This window comes from Oncorhynchus mykiss, chromosome 25 (genome assembly GCF_057628025.1).
Source record: "Oncorhynchus mykiss isolate SJ-2025 chromosome 25, ASM5762802v1, whole genome shotgun sequence".
Classification (NCBI taxonomy): domain Eukaryota; kingdom Metazoa; phylum Chordata; class Actinopteri; order Salmoniformes; family Salmonidae; genus Oncorhynchus; species Oncorhynchus mykiss.
In genome coordinates, this window is record NC_143046.1 from 40,191,368 (window position 1) to 40,215,660 (window position 24,293).

At 42.4% G+C, this 24,293-nt stretch overlaps 1 protein-coding gene across 25 annotated transcripts in view; it reads left to right on the top strand.

The window, feature by feature from the left end:
• The first annotated feature begins 351 nt into the window (after positions 1–351).
• LOC110505144 (prominin-1-A) overlaps positions 352–24,293 on the top strand; it is a 120,084-nt gene continuing 96,142 nt past the window's right edge. For 16 of the 25 annotated variants that reach the window (XM_090219834.1, XM_021584148.3, XM_021584150.3 and 13 more), the window contains exon 1: positions 472–1,076. In XM_090219834.1, the coding sequence (XP_090075960.1) occupies positions 839–1,076 (238 nt within the window). In that variant the 5' untranslated portion in view covers positions 472–838. Of the gene's footprint in view, positions 1,077–24,293 lie in introns of all 25 variants that reach the window. The other 9 variants (XM_090219847.1, XM_021584152.3, XM_090219844.1 and 6 more) reach the window with 2 other exon arrangements.

Consider the following 24,293-nt stretch of genomic DNA (forward strand, 5'->3'; position numbering starts at 1 on the left):
ATTGACTAGGCCCTTTCACAACAATATAAACATCTAGATACCGCCCAAGCCTATGTGGGTGATGGGTACTATATTTATTGAATATTATCTCAATCATATCAACTAAAACTGCCAATTTTTGCGCAATTAATTCGTTTCATTTCTTAGAGATAAAATTATATTTCAACAAAATAATGTTTCAGGAATGCTAATTGTATCTGCTACTAACAACATAAACAATTTCAGAACAGTCTGAGATGGTGGGTGTCAAAATCCTATTTTTTGTGCTTTTTGAGGTGGAACAACCCAGTGGTGTTTTTACATATTGTATTTGTTTTAAACATGAATTGGTTAAAAAAGATGAGGAGGAGCATCACTCGCCAGTCACTGGGTTTGGCGGCATGCGCATTGATATGGGCTAGTGTGGATGAAATGCCAAGGCCGAATTATTGTTCCAGTCCGCCCCTGCCCGAGCCTCCCACAGCCAGTAGAGTGAATGCGCACGCATTCTCTCGCTCAGCCATCCAAACCTTCCCGTTCCTCTAGCACACTGCACAGATGCTCCAGCCAATTTGACAGTCGGTCTGATATCATCTCTGAGGAACTGAGCGGTTGGAGGACCGGAGAAAAGAAACACCCGGTTTGCGTCCATATGAGGAGCCACTGACCGTGGGAACGATGATAATCACGAATCCTTCCCCGGACAGCAGGACTTAAAACCTGCAGTCCCACTGCTCAACCCTTCCCTTTTATTTCCACATTTTAGTAGAGATACGGACGTAGCGACATTTTTGTACCATCTCCCTCGTTGTAGCCTATTTTAACCCCTGTACATTGAGCTTGACAGTGTCTTGGGACGATGTGGAAAACCGGTCTTCTTCTCCTCTTTTGGGGACTATTAACGTCTGGTGAACTCCAGCAAGAAGAAACGGAGCCAGAGCGCCGAAGTCTGCCACCGTCGGGAAAGTTGGATTTTGGCTATGTGCCTCAGGGAGTTTACCAAACCCTTGCCTATTACGAACCTGGAGTAATAGGGTTACTGTTCCACATGGTGCACGCTTTCCTATACGTTGTGCAGCCCAACCCGTTCCCGGAAGGTAAGTGCAATGTTGTTTTGATGCCCATTGATGCTGTCCAATAACATTTCATTAGAATACACCGTAAGCCATCTAGCTTCAACTCATTATAAGTGCCGCACAGTGAGGCACTTCGTCCTCGTTTAGCGTCAGCGCCGTCATTGTCGTTTACAAAGTTTGCCAATGGCAAGATAAGTTATTTGCTATGACACATGCGTGCAGAGATGTTCAAATCATCGCAGGAAGGGCTTTATCTTTTATTTGGCAGCTGTGAATATGTCACACAGGTTTACGCAAAACATGCCGATCCAATGCGTAAAATTGTGTTTATTTGCATCATATTTCTACATTCTTGTTGTGCTTTAAGAGTATTTTGCCTACAGTGTGCTGCCTGCCGGTGTCAACATAATTACAATTAAACCGAACCTTACTGACTTTGCATCATGTGGTCACTGGTCACTAAATAGTCTGGGCACACAATTCACGAGAAAATGCCAAGACCCAATGGGGATGGAATGGGTTGGACGGTGGACCGTTGGTCCAATTTAATGCAATTAGGCCTAACTTTCCATATAACTCAAATAAGGTGTCTTTAAAGTAAGTATTGCGTGGTCACTTGAATTGAGGGGGTTGGTAGGCAATACTACCCCATCTCAGTGTTCATAATCATTTAGTAAATCTGGAGATTAGGAGTGTCTCCCTGTGTCACAGATTTAACTAGGTAATCCCATAATCTGGAGTGCCATATGTTGCTGTGCTTTTAGTTTCAAGGGTTGTCAGAGGCATTCGTTGATATATGGCACAAACTCACTTACACAATGGATGTTCAATTTGTTCATTGGATATCATTGTTGGGTTCTATTACACATCTATAGGTAAAGTTGAAATCCCATGTTAGAGATAGTGGGGTTTGTATTGTATGAACTGTCTATAGGAATTCTTCTGGACAGTGTCTTAAAAATGTTCCATGAATGCAAAAAATAAAAATAAAAAAATGAACACCGAAATTAATTATATGACCATTATTAGACAATTATTATTATTATTATTATTAGGCAATATATTTTAGACATCCATCCATATTACTGTAGGGGGTTTCATTATTATTTCAAATGAATCCTATGCTTAATTGAAACCAGATAGCCTCAGCTGTACAGTCACATGTCTGCCAATTAACTGGGACATAAAAATGCACACATGGAGATTTAGCATGATAATCCAGTGATCTGTCAGGCCTATTTTGATTGGAAGGGACAGGCTGTACCAGCCCCTAATGCTTCCCCATAACACTGTTGTGACTGCCGTAAATCATCATACATAGTGTGGCAGTGGACAATTTTCGAAGAAAAATGTATCTTGATTTCTGATTTCTTAATGCAATCATATAAAATGTATGATATACCTGTTCCCCTAGATTCATTTATTGGTGCACCACTGCCCCCAAACCAACAATCAGGACTGTAAACTCCCAAAATATCCCATTTGAAACCAATAGAGGCCAAATAATTAGTTCAGGTGGGAGGCAACAGAACTACAGGTAGATGCACTGCACCAAAATCCCTAATTCAGACTTCTAATTATCCTTACACCTCTGAATAATCTAGCCACTTCCATGACAGTCGGAAGAACGTAAGTGTTTTATCTCTGAACACACAAAAGCTAGTTTTTCCACCGACAATGGGATAAGAGGAACCATGGGATGTTAACAGCACTCGGTGGATACTAGAGATCCTGACTGCCAATGTGTCCAGCCTGATACATGCCAGTAAGTTATCCTGACACTCACACCTCACCATTGCCCAAAAAATAGGTCATGAAATCAGTTAAATAAATAAACAAGTCATATACATTTGCACTGCATTGCCCCCTAACCCCAAAAAGAACACGTGTTCAAAAGTCAAGCAAATTATAAAATACAACATCTAATGAAGTAAAAAAATGTCAAGTGTACAACATTACGCATAAATAAACAAAAAAATATTCCCAAACCCCCTGCCAAAAAAAGAAGTAATGAAATAACAAAACAAAAAAATTGCCAGCTCTAACAGTGCAATCAACACACATTCATAGTATAAAATACACAATATCAAGACATTTATATTTAAAAAAAAAGTTATAAAGCATTGTGAAAACAACATGGTATTGTTCTGTGTGTGTACACAGTATGTAACGGTGGGTGAGTTGGGGATACAAAAAGTTGAGAAGCAGCTGTGAAGATTTTGTGAAAAGTATTTGGTCAAATACTTCGTATTTGCGTCTTATACATTTTAATATTTTTGTCATTTCAAAGACGCTCTCATGCAGAGCGACTTACAATTAGTGCCTTCATCTTAAGATAGCTAGGCGAGACAACAACACATCACAATCGTATCATGTACATTCTCCCCCCAACAAATTATTTATCAGCAAAGTCAGTGCTAGTAGGAAACGCCACATGGGAACGGGGGGGCGGAAGAGTCATGGTATTGATGTATGGACCGGTTTGGGTTTTATTGGAATGGTTGGTTTGTTAAATGTGATATGCCGTGTTGTAACGTCGATTTTTATAGTTTACACCGCTACTTGAGTCATCCCGATTTAAAGCAGCTCCCCACACCTTTCTGATTCAGAGGGGTTGGGTTAAATGCGGAAGATACATTTCATATATACAACTGACTAGGTATCCCCCTTTCCTCTCTCCATGCTGTTTTTCACACAGACCTAGCCCCATCCCCTGTCACTCAAGGAGCGCATTTGTTGTTGCTTGACCACAAGACACTTGCGTTCAGTCTGCATGGTCAATGCAGCGCATGCAACGATGTTGATGACGATGTTGTTTCCACTTCTTAATATAAATCCACTAGCATTCTATAATTACACTATTAGTTTGTTTCTTACATCTGAAATCAGCTAGTTTGTCTTTTCTTAGCATGTTTTATCTAAATCGTGTTACCCGTTAATGCTAATCGCTAGTTAGCTGGCTAGCTAGCTAGCTAATACATGTACTGAGTCAGAGCAAATGTTGCTAGCTAATATAGCCTGATATCAGTGCAGGTGTAAGCCTAAATCAGCATGTTGATCGTTCAACAGTATCTGCTAAATCAAAGAGGAATTAGCAAAGCATGAATATGTTTGCTGCATGAAGAAACATTTAATGTAGCCAAAGATTATAGGGTCCCCTAGGAAAAACTGGCCATGACTTTGGTTCGTACCCTGTAACAATAACTCCCTGGAATTTTAATTCGTTGTCATGTCAAACACTGTATTCAAAGTGCCCACTATTATTTATATTCGAACTATGAATAAATATGATATTTCCATGATTCCAACAGTTCACCCAAGTGTATTGATCTAAATCACAAGTCAAATTGCAATTGCAACATTTGTTAAAAAAAATAGGGCCATTTTTTGTTCAAATCGTGCAGCCCTACATGGCATTATGTCAATTATCTCAAATGAGTGCAGGAAATGCAGGAATTTATGGAAATGCGGGAAATTATTTTAGTTTGAAGTTTCATTGAACATAAAAACAATCAGAATGGAGAAAGACCCATTGACCCAAGACCCATTGAAATGCATGTGTTGCCACCGTAGGGTCACGCACTACGCAAAGCACATTTAGAACTTTTATTATTAAAAAAACATAAGATACGTCATAAGTCACATTTTTGAAAAATACTGTGATATGATATTTTGGCCATATCGCCCAGCCAGGACAGAGAAGAGTTTTGACTGGGCTGAGTGGGAGCTGGCCTCCCGCAGGGGTCGGCGGGCCAAGAGACCAGAGGTGGTGGAACGAAGTGCTCTGGTTGGGATGTAGGGTTTGAGCAGAGCCTGAAGGTAAAGGAGGTGCAGTTCCCCTTGCTGCTCCGTAGGCAAGCACCAGGGTCTTGAAGATGGTGCGAGGTGGAGCTTGAGGTGGTGGGCCGACATCCGAGCTGAGATGCTTGTCGCAGAGAGATGAGATGAGATGCTTGTCGCCACCTCAGTGTCAGGAGGGGGAAGTAGAAGAGTAATTGAGTGTCAATGAGAACAGAGGAGAGAGTCCAGCTTTGGTAGAGCATAGAGTATCTGTGACACAAGAGGAGAGTGGTCTGGAGGAGGGGATGGGATCGAGTGGGCAGGTTGTTGGGTGGCTGGGTATCACTAGCTGCAGGATTTAATCTGGAAAGAGACTTTTAGACTTTTACTCAAGTAGTATTTTACTGGGTGACTGTCACTTTTACTTGAGTCATTTTCTATTAACGTATCTTTACTTTTACTCAAGTCTGACAATTGGGTACTTTTTCCACCACTGCGATTGAGTGCAGGAAATGCAGACATGATAAAAGTGCTGTAATTTGTTTCGGTTGAAGTTGAATTGAACAGTATAAAACAAATAAAACAATCAGATTGGAGAAAGACTCATTGAAATCACTTAGAATGTATGTGTTGCCACCCTAGGATCACTCACTACTCATAAAGCAAATGTAGAACTTTTAGTATTCAAAAACTAAAAATAATGTCAAATACCAACATTACCGTCCTTTTAAAAAAAAAATACTGTGATATAATATTTTGGCCATATCACCCAGCCCTAGCCCTGTGCCACCATCCCGACCACCAGATGCTCTCAGACTATGAGAGAACACATAGTCAGATGACGAGAGAGCAGCTGGAGTAGCAGTGTTCTCTGGGGAAAACCATGTCGCTGCCACGGCCAAGAAGTCAAGGGACTGAAGAGCAACATGGGCTGAGATGAACTCAAAAGGCTAAGATGAGTTCCAAACGCTACCAGAGACTAGGAATTCCACACGGGTTGTGCGCACAGGGTACACTAAATTAGGAAGGGTTACAGCCAGGAGCAAACTGAGATGGGAAACACACAAACTTGCCAAAGCTGCAAAAGAGCAAAATGAGATCATCAGAAAAGAACTAGGTAAGATACTCAAGTGAGAGTGTGATGGGAGCCTTCCTCGAACAACTCGGCAGAATGTCTTTGTTTCGGCAACAACACCGAAACATTAACAATACAGACGCTTTTAGTACTAGCACTAAATGCCTAGTAGAGGTGAAGACACACCTCCCAGCACTGAATGCTGATTGCCTGGCAGAGCTGAAGAAAACACTCCCTACAATACAACACGCCTACAAATGAGCAAGACTGTTACACAAGTAGGCCTATAACTTATCCAAGTCCACAACGGCAGTCACACGTACTGAGCAATCAGACAGCTTATAGACTACTAGGTAAAAGACAGCACTTAAATTCAATTGCCCTAGCAAGACAATACCAACAGCTACTTATTGAATCCAAAAATGTACTTGTTGCTCTTGTAAGAGTTGATCCCTTTCCAAACTTTAGATGATGCACTAAGACTTAAATAGTCAGGGAAGACAGGTGAGGCCAGTCCTTCTTAAAAGACCCAACATTTACCAAGGGCTATTTACACAAATTGGTCTGAAAATAATCCAAGCTCACAGTGGAAAACAAATACATACTTGCTGATCCCCTTCCAAACTATAGATGTGTGGGAGATGATGCACAAACAGGTGTAGACTAACAGTGACATGTTTACATATAGGTCATTTTACAACAATGCAGAGTTATAAAATGTAAGTGACATAAAGAGTAAATACACAGTGAATAACGAACAATAACAAGTCCAAAATAACATGGCTGTATACAGGGAGTACCAGTACCAAGTCGATGTGCAGGGTTACGAGGTAATTGAGGTAGCTATGTACATATAGGGGCAAAATGACTGAGGATAGAGAATAGACAGTAGCAGCAGCATATGTGGTGAGTGAAGGTGTGTTGTGTCCTGTGTGTGTGCATAGAGTCAGTACAAGAGAGTTAGAGCAAAAAAGGGTCAATACAGGTTGTCCGTGTAGCCATTTGATTAGCTATTTAGCAGTCTTGTTTAGTAGTATTATGGCTTGGTGGTAGTAGCTGTTCAGGGTCCTGTTGGTTCCATACTTGGTGCACTGGCACCGCTTGCCTTGCAGTAGTAGAGAGAGCACTTTATGGCTTGGGTGTCTGGAGTCTGACAATTTCTGACCCGTGCCAAATCTTTTCAGCTTCCTGCGGGGGAAGAGGTGCTGTCGTGCCCTCTTCACAACTGTGTGGGTGTGTGGACCATGTTAATTCCTTAGGGATGTGTACACCGAGGAATTGTTCAGGCTGTCTGTGGTGTATTGCACAATCATTTGTTCTGGGTAGGTCTGCGCTGGATGTGCATGCAGGCTCCGGTTTTAGTTCTGACGGCGCCTTTTCTCCCCATAAGCATGCTTGGCCCTTTTCCGGTCTGCTTACACAATCAGGTCCTCAAACTCAGGGGAGGTTATTAAAAATGCGTTGGGTTCCCCTGGGTCTGTCTCCACATCAGACATCATGTCTCCAGTTGCACCCGCAAATCACTGCTTCTCTTCAGCAGAGAGTTATTTTGACCGACTGGCCGGAGCCTGTGAAATTACAGGCGACAATAAGTTATTCTGCCTAATTAACAAATGGTCTCCAACTCTGGAATGATAATATTTAAAAATAAAAAAAAAGCCAAAAAAGTACACACACTAAAAGCTGTGGAAGAAGTCTCAACTTTTCAAAATTCAGTACTGCACTTCAAAATGTATGGATTGGTTTACATTTATAAACTATCGTGTCTCTGGCGATGCTGCCTTTTGCTTTTTGATGTCCTTTGCTCTGTCCGGGGTGTCCGACGACTTATGTCGCTCTTTCAGTCCAATACCGGTTTGCAGCTGCACCTGAGGCGTCAGTGTGTGGTGTATTAGCAGTGGTTACATGCATCAAAATCCATGAGAAAATTGTAAGATATAGAATTATGTTACAGCCAGTCCATGTCTTTATGAGACCACTCACCTTCAAGATCTAGGTGAAACTAGGCGTATGTCGCACGTCACTACTTCACAGGAGAGCCATTTGGACATAAACTTTTATTTTTTTATCAAAATGCATTTTTGGGCAGAAATGCCTTCTGGAACATGTGAACTTTCATGTGCCTTAATAATAACAAACTTGTATGCCATCTGTAATACGAATAACATTGTTAAATTACGAGCCTAGTTGGTTTAGCCATGAAAAAGTTGGGCCATGATTGGCTGAGATAATGGGCAAGCAATGCCAAGAGATGAGTTCGGATTGGTCTGCCTTGTAGCACGCTTCTGTCTATAACATGTAATCCTTTCTAACGCAACTTTTTTGAAAGATATCACGTAGTAGAGCAGCAAAGGTGTTGCTCTCCACTTTCTGGAGGACTGAGTTTTGAAATCAGTTGAATGCCCAGTGGAGTTAGAGCATGATACCTAAGGAGATGGAGAAAATTATGTTGCTTGATTGCAAATATGCAGAGGGTGTCGAAAAGAGAACACACAGACGGCTATTGTATAAAACACCTGTCTCTGGATTACATCTTCAAACTAAGGGCAACCATGGCATCCGTGACAGAGAGGGAGAAGCGTCCATCCATGTATATGGGTAATATAGTCAAGCTAGCTACATTTTCAGATATAACACATTTCTAATTTAGTCAGAAAGTCGTTTTCATTTCAAGTGAACTATCTAGCTATCTATTTAGCTATCTAGCTAACATTAGTTGGCTGGCTCGCTAGCTAACGTTATGTGTAGGATCTGTGTAGTAATATTATTTGTATCTCAGAGCCATTTGCATTGCTAGTTATAGCCTAATGTTATCTAGCTAGCTAACATTGAACCTGGTTGTTTAGCTACCTGCAGATTCATGCAGGGTAGTAACGTTATGAGTTGGGATTATGGTTCATTGTTTAGCTAGCTAGCTACATTTCTTAACAAAAGACTCCACTATGCAAGTAATTATTTCAATAGAATGTTCATGATGTCACTGCGACAACTGTCGATAGACGTAGCTGGTACATTTGGTCTGGCTATCTACTCCGATTCCAGAGCACTAGCGTGTGCCACAGTGCAGAATAACTGACGGATTTACGAACGCTCAAAACCCATTGAATGTGGCCGGCGTCAGTAAACGTTGGCAAAAAAAATCATAATTAAATTGTTGCCAGAAGCACAGTTATGTTCACAAACGCTCTGGATAACATAAAAACAACCTAACTAGCTCTGCTAGGGCGAGTAAAATGGTCAGAGTGAGTTGTTCTCTCATTTGTGTCTGAAATAGCTAGCAAGCTAGCCAACATTAGCCTGCTAGCTTGGGACTACTGTTGTTAGGTCAGAACGCTAGGATCGACCCTACTCCTCGGCCAGAGCATCTTGTGTGTGCTCTGAACTCTCCGAGAGCAAAACGCTCTGAATGCACTCTGGCATTCCAGATTGAATGCACGAACTCACCCGAGGACAATAGACACTGTGTTGGAGGCTATTAGCGTGTGTAAAGATCTTTGACCTCCCAGAGCCGGCAAATCAAGACCGGTCAAGCTCTGTTTATATTCTGTCTTCTCAATACTGCTTCTTATCATTAAAGATATTCCGACTTACATGTACGCACTCGGAGACAGGCCATTCTACGCACTGGTTGGGATGGAGCTCACCACACCTAAGTAATGACAAGGGAAACACTTCTTACACTGGCAGAGGTGGTTAGAGGGTGTTCTCGTCCCCAGCACATTAGATTAAACCATCATGTCTATGGCACAGTGTTTCCTCTTGGTTACATCATCACAAACTGGTGCCTTGAGTACTGTAATGGACAATAATGCCTATGTCCATAACATCCATCATTTCGTTATGATTTATGGGAGTAGCCTACATCACACAGCTGAACTGCGATATGTCACCATTCTGTTGTTAATAACACCTTTCCTCCACTACCCGCCAACCCGTGAGAGCTGTTATTAGCAATCTAGCAACATTTGTCACCTTGTCTGTCACTTCCACCCACTCATGCAACCATAGTGCTATCTGACACATATGGCCATACCCGTGCACATCACCCACACATAATCACACAGCAACAGAACCTGTACAGCAAATGTCTCATTCATGTTGTCAAGTTTCTGTCATCCGTTTGCTGTCATTTCAAACCGTTTGACCTATTTTAGTAGAACTGTTCTGTAACATAAGTCACTCTAAAACTTAAGACAAGATGTGAATGAGGTCTTCTTATGCCGTTTCTACTGTCATTCCGAGTCTGTTGGTATGAGACTAGGGGGATTATGCTACCTGAAGCCATGCGAATCCTGGTCGGAAAGTGCTCGGTGACAAATAGAAGGTTTTCTCATTAACGGCACAATTCGAAAAGTATGTTTGATATCTCCTCTCCCAGACGTAGCTATGACAGGTGTAATATTGACTCCGTGGACTGGACACAGCAATTCGGCGAGGGAACAGGAATTAGTTAAGGCTAGGTAACAGTTGCCAGGGAGACACACACACACACACACACACCGGCAGGCAATGTATTTTAATTTCCCTAATTTTGCATACAGTCAATTCATACAGTCAATTCATACAGTCAATTCATACAGTCAATTCAGAAAGTATTAACACCCCTTGACTTTCCCCACATGTTATTGTGTTACAGCCTGAATTTAAAATGGATTCAATTGAGATTTTGTGTCACCGATCTACACACAATAACCCATAATGTCAAATTATGTTTTTAGAGGGGTGTGAATACTTTCTGAAGGCATTGTATGTCTGCATGCGTTCATTTGATACAAAGGGTGAACTGAGACAGAGTTTTGGAGCCAACTGCAGCGTTTTTGCGGTTTTAGCAACTCATATTTCCACAGTGCCGCAGGTGCTTCGCTGAGAGACGCAGCTCCTTTCAATCCCAGTATTGAGTGTATCTAGTACTAAAATACATTGTTTTCATGGACACGATGGATTCTTTGTTTAACACATGAAGGGAGAAAGTGTTACATTTTAGTAGACCCTAGCCATGATACGCCACACTATAGAAGGCCTATGTCATGTTTCTGCAGTGGCACTGTGTCTGAAATGTCAGTTATGTGCTGTGTCTGAAATGTCAGTTATGTGCTGTGTCTGAAATGTCCATCATGATATGAATATGTTTATGCCTATGTTTTTGTGGATGTGAAAGGCAGTAGTGGGATGATGGGGCAGGGATTGGTCAGCTTGTCGCGGATGGCATCAGCAGTGGGCATCAATCTGGGGTCACTTCTAATCACAATGGTCTCCCTCCTTAGCTCTGCTGGGTCCTCTCAGGACAACATGGCTGTGTCTGAATGTCCCTGCTATGTACTCTAAACTAAAATTGTACAAACAGTTTTTATAACACACTGTTTAATGAAAAAGGTATACAGTAGGCTATAAATATGAGCCTATGACTCATCCATACATACGGAGCACGAGTATGTGTCATTGTCTATCACGATTTGTTCCCTGACTGAACACGGACCCTTTTCCAGTTGCATTGCATTGTGGGTCTGAAATTGCGATATACTCCCTGAGTACTGCACATCAAATTCCCGCTGTGGTGCACAGTGAAATGAGCTTGACATCCTGTCCATTTCAATTGGTTGCTTCTCACGTTCAGATAACACTCCTTGTGAGTGGGATGCAATCAGAACACCTATCACTTGCTTATCAACCCGATGACATGTAAGCATATCTGTGTCTAGAGCTCAGCCGCACTGTTACCGTAACAGGACGTGAAAATGTGAGTGGGCTGGATGTATGACACAGTTTCCCTGGTGTGTATCAGCGCCTGTCACACACAGTCATGTCACTGTAGTGACTGTGGTGCCCGTAGTGTGGTAATGCTCCAAGACAGCCATGGGCATGGTCTTACTTGCCTAACATAATGCCAGCTGAACGCCTGTGGCAAAGTGCCACTCTGTCACGTAGCTAAGTCGGCCTATGCATTCGCCTGTACCATATTGAGTCATTTCCTTCGTATGTTTTCAATTATTTAGGCTTTGTTTATAGACTTAATGTACTTTTAGCCCATATGAGGTAGGCTATAGGCGAACGTCTTGAAATGGACTGACAAAGAGTACGACAAAGAGTAGCTAGCTGGACATTGTGTACATTGGGCTCAAATGGCATACCATGTAATATAAGCAGTGAGCACAAATAGATCAACATTATTCTGTCGTTCAGAGCCTATCATTATGGGCTGTTTAGTGTTTGCTACTCCATTGTGTAGCAACAGTTGTGACTAGGCTAACTATGGCCCACTCACTCTGTTCATGGTTGATATCAGTTTGTACCGCAATCCTGATATAACCTACTGCCAAACCAAAAGACAAAATAACCTCAAGAATGTAATGATAACAAAATTATATAAAATAGACTAGTGTGAGGCATGGAAATTAGTCACTCATACACCAACAATGGCTGGGACAGGTGCTTGGAGTTATTTGTTTCCTTTCGGGTGGCCTAGGCCAAAATCTTCTGAAGTTGATTTGTGACTATCTTGTCTGGACCATACTGCTTTGTGTGATATATTTAAAGGCAACTCAATACTAAGGGGGCTCTGGATATAGCACAAACAGAAGAGCTATCCTAAATGGTGGCCCGTTATTGAGGTATTAGTGATCATTTTGTTTTCATGAGCTACTTGCTTTATGTGTGTTACAGCACAGATGGCATTTATTTGTAATGATGCATTGGACATAAATTCATTGCAAATGGGGTAGCAGCTTTGGCAGCGATTACAGCCTCGAGTCTTCTTGGGTATGATGCTACAAGCTTGACACACCTGTATTTGGGGAGTTTCTCCCATCCTTCTCTGCATATCCTCTCAAGCTCTGTCAGGTTGGATGGGGAATGTTGCTGCACAGCTATTTTCAGATCTATCCAGAGATGCTCGATTAGGTTCAAGTACAGGCTCTGGCTGGACCACTCAAAGACATTCAGAGACTCGTACCGAAGCCATTCCTGTGCTGTCTTGGCTGTGTGCTTAGGATTGTTGTCCTATTGGATGGTGAACCTCAAATTAAATTAAATGACATTTTATTTGTCACATACGTACATGTGCTTAGCAGATGTTATTGCGGGTGTAGCGAAATGCTTATAGTTACCGCCACTCTGGTATCCAAAAGTTCTTCCCGGCTGTATGTAATAACACAAAAAATGTCCTAAGTGCTCGAAGCACGGCAGCCCTATTCATCGCCGCCATTATCAGGTCCTTCGACCCTGTCTGAGGTCCTGAGCACTCTGCAGCAGGTTTTTATCAAGGATCGCTCTGTACTTTGCTCCATTCATCTTTCCCTCAATCCTGACTAGTCTCCAGTCCCTGCCGATGAAAAACATCCCCGAAGTATGATGCTGCCACCACTATGCTTCACCGTATGGAGTGTGCCAGGTTTCCTCCAGATGTGACGGTTGGCATTCGGACCAAAGAGTTGAATCTTGGTTTCATCAGACCAGAGAATCTTGTTTCTCATGGTCTGAGAGTCTTTAGGTGCCTTTTGGCAAACTCCAAGCAGGCTATCTTGTGCCTTTTACTGAGGAGTGGATTCCGTCTGGCCACTCTACTATAAGGCCTGATTGGTGGAGTGCTGCAGAGATGGTTGTCCTTCTGGAAGGTTTTCCTATCTCCCCAGAGAAACTATGGAGCTCTGTCAGAGTGACCATCAGGTTCTTGCTCACCTCCCTGACCAAGGCCCTTCTTCCCCGATTGCTTAGTTTGGCCGGGCAGTCAGCTGTAGGAAGAGTTTTGGTGGTTCCAAACCTCTTCCATTTAAGAATGACGGAGGCCACTGTGTTCTTGGGGACCTTCAATGCTGCAGAAATGTTTTGGAACCCTTCCCAAGATCTGTGCCTCGACACAATCTTGTCTCTGAGCTCTACCGACAATTCCTTTTTGCACTGACATGTACTGTCAACTGTGGGACCTTATATAAATATGTATGGGCCTTTCCAAATCATGTCCAATCAATTTAATTGACCACAGGTGGACTCCAATCAAGCTTGTAGAAACATCTCAAGGATGATCAATGGACACAGGCTGCACCTGAGCTCAATTTCAAGTCTCATTGCAAAGGGTCTGAATACTTATGTAAGTAAGCTATTTCTGTTTTTGATTTTTAAATTCATTTACAAAAACCTGTTTTCGTATTTTCATTAAGAGGTAATGTGTGTAGATTGATGAGTACATATTTGTATTTAATCTATTTTAGAATAAGGCTGTAACATAACAAAATGTGGAAAAGATGAAGGGGTCTGAATACTTTCTGAATATACCGTATTTTGTTCCTACTACACAAAGCAAATGCCAAAACCCCTACCTTTGCTCTTATCTTTGGTTTCCCCATCACCATAGCTACCACAGTATTGGTTTGATTATTTGAAGCAAGTGATTCCTTTCTGTTAATTTACGCTAGGCAATGAAATGTCATACGAGTGTACCATTTATGCCGTTTTATGTAATGATATTGTGTCATTTGTGTCCGTTGGGATAAAGCATTATCCGATGAAGAATTGAGGATGTAGGCTAACCTATAACCGTTAATCCTGTTCTGCCAGGCTGTCGTTTCTCTCACCACAACGTCTTATAGCTTAACTATGTCGCACTGTCTTGAGGCCAGCAGCAATATAGCATAGATTCATGTGCACAGTCTGCCAACATTTGACATGCATGAGCTACAATATTGCCTGAAATCAACTCTCCGTCACTCCTCCCATTCAAATGAAATAACGCTCTTAAAGATTACAGATGAAGGTTGAGTGAATTTCCTCCTCACGTTCAGAGATAACGCTGGAAACAAAATCCACTCCTTTTTGCAGACACAACTTGTTGAGACGGCTCTCAACTTTTCAAAGCAGTTTGAAGTCAGAGCTCTTCTCTTCCGTGCAGTTTATAACTAACTAGGCCTACACATGAATTTCTCCTCGACTTTAAGCCGACGCTAGAGAATCCAAGATTAATTCTGTCATATGAGCTCATGCCCCCCCCCCCCCCCCCCCTTTGTGATGGTTGCATTTGCATTTAACCCCCCCCCCCCCCCCCCACAGAAAAATACCTTTGCATGGTGTTCCACGTTAGTGCAGTAATAAAGAACTTGGAAACCCTGCAGGAACTCGATTCCGCCAAGGGGATGGAAGCCAAATCACTAGTGCTGAATGAAATGCTTAATTTTAGTGGAGCTACTTTCCTTCACATAGCTTTGGATGGGATTTCGCCCGAGCCGCAAGACAAAGAATTCTGAGAGTTCAGAGTGCTGAAAGACTCCTAATTGCCCGTTTTTTTTCTCTGTAAAGTGAATGATCGTTAAGTATGCCGGCAAATCTGTATGTGCTCTTCAACGGGGTGCCACAAATTGATTATAAAGGACATATGGTTTTTCCGTTAATTTTGATCCAAAGGGCAAGCGCTGTGTCTCATTAATTGAAGCTCGCCTTACCACACACTAGGCTGGCGTATTGGCAGAGCGAGGATGGAACATATGATATGAGATATGGCATTGAGATGTCCTGGTACTTTGAGCCTTTCAGGTAATGCTATTCGCACAATGCCACCAACGTCGCTTCAATCGGCATAGGTTCAATCTGCCAAAGAAAGAAGGGAATGTGATGAAAAGACAGAGAGAGAACCACAGAGAAAACAGAGGGTAAAAAACAGGAAATCCACATAGAGATAGGAAACGAAACAGTCAAAGATCCAAACAGGAAGACAAACATGGCGTCCCTTAGAGAGAAAAGAGGGAGAACAAAATAAAGATCAAGAGAAGCAGCGAAGAAAAGGAGAGGGAGAAAGAATGAAAAAGAGAGAGCGTGTGGGAGAGACAAATAGAGAGAGCGCATCATCATCATGAAGCGGCGGTTGCGGCCATGTCTCGCTCGGGCACGTCATATATGGGTCAGCCCTGGGAAGCCGAGCAGGCGAGCAAGCCACTGTCCTGGTGAATGGACGGCAAGTCATGCATCCACTCCATCCTTTAGTTCAGCTTCATTGGCGGGCGCAGCCGTGCCCTCTGGGAGCTGGCACTGGGGACATGGTGAGTTGTAATTGCAGATGTGCTGCAGTAAGGGTCAACCTGCCAACGCCTGAGATGACTACTCGGACGACCCACTCTGCGTGGCATCAGCTTCAGTGCTACTTCAGAGTATCCTTTTAGCCTTACTACGTTTAAGAGACAGGGGGCCCTCAGTTAAATGTACCACTGATGGTCTGTGTCACAATGAAGAAGTGAGGTTAAGAGTGTGTAATTTAGCTCTTGAGGACTGGGATTGGTTGGTGTCAGGGATATATCAATTATCTCTCGAAAACCAATGCTAATGCTAATTGGTTTAGGGCGCACCCTAATTATCCTTCAATTACTTTTTCACACAGACACTGAGTGCAGTGCCTCTTTGCATGTGAGTAGTTTTTCCCCAACATAGAATGTCAAATAATCAAAAAGGTTAGCCTACTGATGGGATCACAAGTAGGGTCCACTTTAAATCAGATGGCGGACTGAAAATTGCCCATGTGCCGCATGTTTAAGACCCGTGCTTCCGATAGCGAACAACACATGATTACACAGCTCCATCTGTTTTATTGACAGTGTGTGGGGTGGATTTAGGTTTCCTTCTCTGATCAATAGGCACCCGCCCTCTGTAGTTAGAGTTGTCTGTCCTTCATTGTCGCCGTGACACTGGTTTAGCTCCTGCAAACTGATGTTAATCAGGGATTGTGTCTACCTGCACCTCTGACGTGCATAGCCAATCCTCAGCCACCCACTGCTTTACAACAGTTAGCCTAGCTGTCCTTGAGCTGTTCTTGTCTATTAATGTTCTGTATTATGTCATAATTCATGTTTTGTGTGGGCCCCAGGAAGAGTAGCTGCTGCTTTTGCAAGAGCTAATGGAGATCACCCCCCCCCCCCCCCCCCCCACACATTTTTTTTTTTATATATATATAATTAGTGGGATACTGATTCAGATGACCTTTCCACTTTAACTCTTTTGTGTGAGCCAGTTGGGCTAACCACAGTTCTCAAGTGTGTTTTATATAAACTAACAGTTAGCCACTGGGAGTGAAGGTTTCCCACCTTCCCAAATCCCTATTTGTGAAATGTGTAAGATTTTCAGGACAACAGTTTTTCTGGCCTAGTTAGTAACCTTGAATATGGAACTAAAAAAATACTGACAAATTCATAAAAAGTTGGCAATAATTAGGGCATAAAGTTCCTAATGGGTAAACCCATGAGTTGGGGGGGGGGGGGGGGGGGAATAATGTGTTTAAGGGGGAATTAAGAAGAATGTGTGAAAATCCTGAAAACTAGGCTAAACTTGGAATGTGTGATGCTCCACACCTTGCAGTAGACCTAGGCCTAAACCATTGTACTGTGCTGTGCCTAACACTTGGATGTGGTTCCAATCTCTACAGAACAACGTGTGCTCATGTAGTGTAACAATGAGCTCATGCTAGTTTGACACATTTTATGGTCATTTCATCCAGCTCTCCATGACAATTTCTCTCCCTTGGGTTCTTACTTAAGTGCTTTGAGTGAATCATGCAGCAAACAAAGAGGCAGCAATCAGGAGGCCATAACCCCAAAATGAAAACGAGACTGAAACCATTCCCCTTTTCCGAGCTCTGTTCTATGTGGCCTGTTACTCTTCCTTCCGTCCGCCACAGGGAATAATAATGATTATTCTTAATAAGGATGTAAACAAGTGGAAATGATGTCTATGATGCTGCCTCGGGGTGAAAAGACTCAAATCAACGAGGAGAAAAACACGAAGGAAAACATTGTCTTTATCGCCAGAGCCCCAACAAGACGAGCCATTTGATGAGCTATGTGGAAGAAATATGTCCCCCTTGTGTTTAAGAAAAATGTATTTAAGGAAAATGACTAACAACAACAGGTTAAACTAATTTTGGCCAAGGAATCCGAGGAATAGGTTTAGACTATAAAAGACAATACAATGTAATATTGTTTATGTTCTTAACCCTGGGAAACATGGCTCTTAGTCCACCAATTATCATTTTTTAATTTCAATATTTAAAATAAATAAATGCACTCTAACTTAAGCTTTAAAACTGCACATTTTTCTCTCTGTGTCATGGATTTTTTGGGGGGGGGGGATTTACAGGAAATTAGCTGGAAACGGACACATTTTCTCTCCGATGACAAGACGGGCCTTTTAAAATGTTCCTTCCCAGGGCCCGGGACTTGGTTTGCCTGTCCATGCCCTGCCGAAGTCATAGTATAACTCCTTGTATGCTATTTTTTTTTATCTCACTCGAGTTCTGTTCTGATTATGAGGGGGTCCCTACTGAATTTGCTATCACAAAAGGCGTCCTCAGCCCCAAAACGTTTGAGAACCCCTGCTTTAGATACTGTATGCATGAATGCATCTGCATGGTGAAAACATGTGTATGTGCCTTGCTTTCAGTCTTGCCAACTAGTAACTTTATGGCCTCTGCATTCATTCTAACATCTTACTGTGTATGTATACGTGCTTGCCTGTCTGTCTGTTTGTCTGTATTTGTGTGTTTTTCTCAACTCGTCCATGTTTCCTATCTCTTTGAGTTCTCTCTGATGTGCTTTCATACTGTACGTACTGTACGTGTGTATGCTTAACCATGCATACGTGTTTGTGTTTGTATGCCTGAGTAATACTCTGTGTTGGCACATGGACAGTATTAGTTGAGACAGTATTAGTGTGGACTTGGCAGATGCAGCCAAGAGCTTCAGCTGCCTCTATAACACCTCTATTTGCCTGCAGCTTCACAAAAGTACCTCAGCTGCCTCGATAAGACCTTTGTTTGCCTGCAGCTTCACACAAGAGCCTCAGCTGCCTCGATAAGACCTCTGTTTGCCTGCAGCTTCACACAAGAGCCTCAGCTGCCTCGATAAGACCTCTGTTTGCTTGCAGCTTCACACAAGATCCTCAGCTGCCACAATAAGACCTCTGTTTGCCTGCAGCTTCACACAAAAACCTCAGCTGCCTCGATAAGACCTCTGTTTGCCTGCAGCTGCCTCGATATGACCTCTGTTTGCTTGCAGCGTCACACAAGAGCCTCAGCTGCCTTGACAAGACCTCTGTTTGCCTTCAGCTTCACACAAGAGCCTCGACTGCCTCGCTAACATCTCTGTTTGCTTGCAGCTTCACATATGCGCTCCTGATCCACTGCTACAACAGGAAATGCAAACGTGGAGTGTATTTGAGTTTGAAAAAGGCTTCTAAAGTTTGTCCACTCAGACTTGATTTGCACTAACGGAAAATGTATCAACCCCTACAAAAATGTCTATTATAATCCACATAATAATGCACATTTCCCGTTGCTGCAGGATCATTTTTTCTGCTGTAGAAAACTGGCTCAAATTAAGACCCTACACTTGTATCTGTCTAATAAAAACAGCAATTGAAATATAGCTTCATCTTAAACTAATTTGCCTTGTCTCCCAGCTTTCTAATTGAAATATGTGCGTTAAGTTTCTTCCAGTCAGTTATTACCTTATAAACCACTTAATACCCTTTTTATTAGCACTCCACTATGGATGCACGTCAGTGAAGGCTGCTGAGGGAAGGACGCCTCACAATAATGTCTGGAACAGAGCAAATAGAATGGCATCAAATATTCCACTTTCCACCACCATTCCACTTACTTCACTCCAGCCGTTACCACAGGTCCGTCCTCCCCAATTAAGGTGCCGCCAACCTCCTGTGATGCACGTCCTGAAAGACAAGACTTTCTCTCCATCTCGCTCTCTTCCTCAGACAGACCCGTTGGCTCTGTTTGTCAAGACGAATTCTGTTCTCCCTAGCGACTGGATCTATGAGGGCTTTACAGTGTGACCATTTTGTCCGCATATGCGTCTAAATATTTAGCTGCGACCGGGAATTTAAATTTAGGAGCACCAGTGCGCCTAGAAAAATTGTGTGGTGCCAGGACAACAACCTCTTCCTCAACATGATAAAGGAGATGATTGTGGTCTTCAGGAAAAGTAGGCTGAGCACGCCCCCATTCTCATCGACTGGGCTGTAGTGAAGCAGGTTGAGAGCTTCAAGTTCCTTTGTGTCCACATCACCAACAAACTAACATGGTCCAAGCACACCAAGACAGTCTTGAAGAGGGCACGACAAAAACCTATTCCCCCTCAGGAGACTGAAAACATTTAGCATGGGTCCTCAGATCCTCAAAAGTTTCTACAGCAGCACTACCTGGCATGGCAACTGCTCGGCCTCTGACTGCAAGGCACTACAGAGGGTAGTGCGCACGGCCCAGTACATCACTGGGGCCAAGCTTCCTGCCATCCAGGATCTCTATACCAGGCGGTGTCAGAGGAATGACCTAAAAATTGTCAAGGACTCCAGCCACCCTAGTCATAGACTGTTCTCTCTGCTACCACTTGGCAAGCGGTACCGGAGCGCCAAGTCTGGGTCCAAGAGGCTTCTAAACAGCTTCTACCCCCAAGCCATAAGACTCCTGAACATCTAATCAAATGGCTTCCCAGACTATTTGCATTGCCCACACCCCCAACCCCTCTTTTACGCCACTGCTACTCTTTGTTATTATCTATACATAGTCACTTTAATAACTAAACCTACATGTACACATTACCTCCATTACCTCGACTAACCGGTGCCCCCTGTATGTAGCCTCGCTATTGTTATTTTACTGCTGCTCTTTAACTACTTGTTCCTTTTATTTCTTATTCTTATTCATATTTTTTAAACTGCATTGTTGGTTAGGGTCTTGTAAGTAAGTAAGCATTTCACTGTAAGATCCGACGCATGTGACTAATAACAATTGATTTGGTTTGATAAGCTGGAAGTAGAAGCCTAAGTGTTATTGTTTATTTGTTTACTCCAATTAGGGGAGGGGTGGTAGGGTTTGTGGGGAATGATAAAGGAAAATATATTTTAAAGATGTGTGTGTGTGTGTGTGTGTATATATATATATATATATATTAAGGGTATGTATATACAGTATATATAAAAAAAAAATATATATATATATATATATATATATATATATATATACGCCAAAAATATATGGGGGATTGGAAATGATGCAGACAATTACATTGATGGAAGCTACAATCTATCTGCAATATTAAAGCTGATCTACCCACTAAAAAAATTAAAATAATACAAAGACATGAATGTCAGTCAATCCAGAGAATGTCAAGAGCTTTGAAAGTTTCTTCAGGTGCTATGATGAAACTGGCTCTCATAAGGACCACCACAGGAAAGGAAGACCCAGAGTTACCTCTGCTGCAGAGGATAAGTTCATTAAAGTTACCAGCCTCAGAAATTGCAGCCCAAATAAGTGCTTCACAGAGTTCAAGTAACGGACACATCTCAACATCAACTGTTCGGAGGAGACTGCGTGAATCAGGCCATCATGGTCGAATTGCTGCATAGAAACTACTACTAAAGGACACCAATAAGAAGAAGAGACTTGTTTGGGCCAAGAAACACAAGCCATGGACATTAGACCAATGGAAATCTGTCCTTTGGTCTGATTAGTCCAAATTTGAGGAGGAGGAGGTGTGATGGTGTGGGGGTGCATTGCTGGTGACACTGTCAGTGGTTTCTTTAGAATTCAAGGCACACTTAACCAGCATGGCTACCACAGCATTCTGCAGCGATGCGCCATCCCATCTGGTTTGCACTTAGTGAGACTATCATTTGGAAGTCAGGTCATCTGATGCAGCACTCCGTCACTCTCCTTCGTGGTCGAATATCCCTTCTACATCCTGGAGGTGTCTTTTGGATCATTGTCCTGTTGTAAAAAACGAATGGAATTCATAGTTCATAACCACCGCATAAACAATCAGTATTTACTACTGCAGGATAACCTATGCGTTTATAAATGTTTATGTTGTAGGCTAATTAAAAACATGTAATACTGTATATAGCCTTTGTTATGTATTATTTCATTAATGCCTAATAGATGGGGTTTGTTGTTAAGCAACAAAGTGCTCAACTTTAGGGCAATTGGCTAAGATTGGTGACAGCATTCTTCTCCAATGTTTATTGAAAGCATAAATACATTTGCAAAATGAGCACAGTCTCTGAAATGCATTGTTTCAGTTGTTGGTTAGGAAGCTAGTGAATTTTTTGTCATATTATCATAGACAGTCAGTCAAAACAACTCAAAACAAGGCATGGAAACAAGAACAAGATCAAATTAGCTCGAACAAGCCACCCATGATTCCCAACATGGCAGCTTCTTGCCATTGTTGCTAGCTATATAGCATTCCAGAATCACAACAACACATGGCCTTCTGCACCTTTGAAGCTTGTTCACCGTTGCTTGTTCGCTAACCCATCTATTAGTTACCAAATTTCGCTATGTCAATAATACTTAATTTCACCGGCTATATCTCCATTTCCTCAGAGGAAGATGAAGTGACATCGTCACACCAGACTTCAAATAAAATCCCATTTTGTGACAGTCCCTGCCAAGATGTTCCCCATTCAACACTCGTCAGGTTGTGCTTACTTCCCTGAACTAGGCTCTGCTTTTCCACAGACACAGTAGCTTTGTTCGGGAAACGCAGAAGTTTGTCAATGCCATCCCTGACCCAGAAAATCACATTGCATTCTACTCTGCCTTACAAGCAGGGAGGGGTCGAGTGAGTTGAACAATACCTTGGAAATGTATCTCAAAGATGTGCCGTTTTATACCGTTTCCACCAGTAAGCCTGTTATATGGATGTCCCCCTATACGGGCGAGAAGGTTTAAGCTGGGGTAATATTCGTATTTTGACGGTGCGACTGGCTTTTTTTTTAGCCCATTGATTAGTATTTTTTCATTCCAACCCAAGGTCTCATCAGTCACAGTGCCTTCATGGGTAAATGTGAGTGATGGAAGAATGAGTGCATGGGGCTTGACTTAACAGACTGTCTCTTTCTCTCTCGCTCTTCCTCTCGCTCTCTTTCTCTCCCCGCCTCTCTCCCAAACAGACACACAATATGTCCCTCTCTCTTTCTCTCCCTCTCTCTCTCTCTCTCTCACACACTTTACCTGGGTATGCTTCTCTGAGACATTGATGAAGCGATGCATTTTCTTTATATCTGTGTCTGCCTCCTGCCTCTTCCGTTATACTCTGCTCAGTTGAGCGGCTACAGAATAACAGATTTTGGATTATCACCTCATTTCGGTGGTCAAGACCCGAAATGGTTGCATAGTTGTAAAAAAGAAATATGGCATGCTGCACTAATACTAGGTTGAATAGGAATCGTATAACATTCTGGACTGCAGAAACTAGCACAGACTACCATGTGTTTCACTTTCATTTTTGCTACACTCCTCGTTATAATTTAGACTATACAGGGTTTCTTCTGGATCTTAAAGGGGCTTAGGTGGTAGGTGTGGCAGGGGGCATGGAAGGGGTGTGACGGGGGTGCGGTCTGCCTGTCAGCTTGGTTGAATTTAAGAGAATATTTTAGAGGCCCCCATCTTGGCCCCCAATTTCCTGCAATTATACACATTTCCCCATGCAGCTGAGAGAAAATGTTGCAGTTTTAAAGCACATTTCCTGCAATTCTACACATTTTGCCAAGCAGCTGAGAGAAAATGTTGTAGTGTTAAGGATAATTTCCTGCAATTTTTGCATTTTGCCATGGCTAATGCTGTGTTATTTTGCTCAAACATAATAGCAAAATCTAAATTCATTGTTTTTGGAATTTTCAATTCTCCCCTGCCTGTCTGCCTTGCCTAGCTTTTATTTCGATGAATGTTAGTTCTCAAAGATCATATTATTAAAAAAGATAAAGGTCCATTATCTTTTGTACATACTCTATATCTGGTTTTAGTCGTTTAAGTGTACATTGAAACCGCTTTTCCATCCCGAAAAAAAAACAAAACATACAATGGCCCGCTTCAATGGTATAAAAACTACTGCTATAGGTAAATCCCTCAAAATATCTTACAGCAGTCATTATGATGATGAAGATAATACTGTGTCGATCCAGTGCCTTGCATCCCAAAGTGCATAATTACGAGGTTCACTCACCATATGGTTCACAGTTGGGTGATATTCAGAGTCCATTTTGTGGACACTCCCCATGGTTATTGCAGTTCATTTAAATGAGAAAGACTGATTATGAATGAGCGTTTAGGTCATTCTTTGTGCATCACCAACCCAGGCTCAGATTCAGATCATCTTCAGAGATGCGCCACTGAACTGGGTACATGTATTGTGTGTCCCAGTGCGTGGGCTTAAACGTTCACTCAAATCAGTTAAAGTGCTGTGCATGGACACCCAGGGGGCTAAGACTGTTTTGCATGGACACCCAGGGGGCTAATACTGTTTTGCATGGACACCCAGGGGGCTAAGACTGTTTTACATGGACACCCAGGGGGCTTATACTGTTTTACATGGACACCCAGGGGCTAAGACTGTTTTACA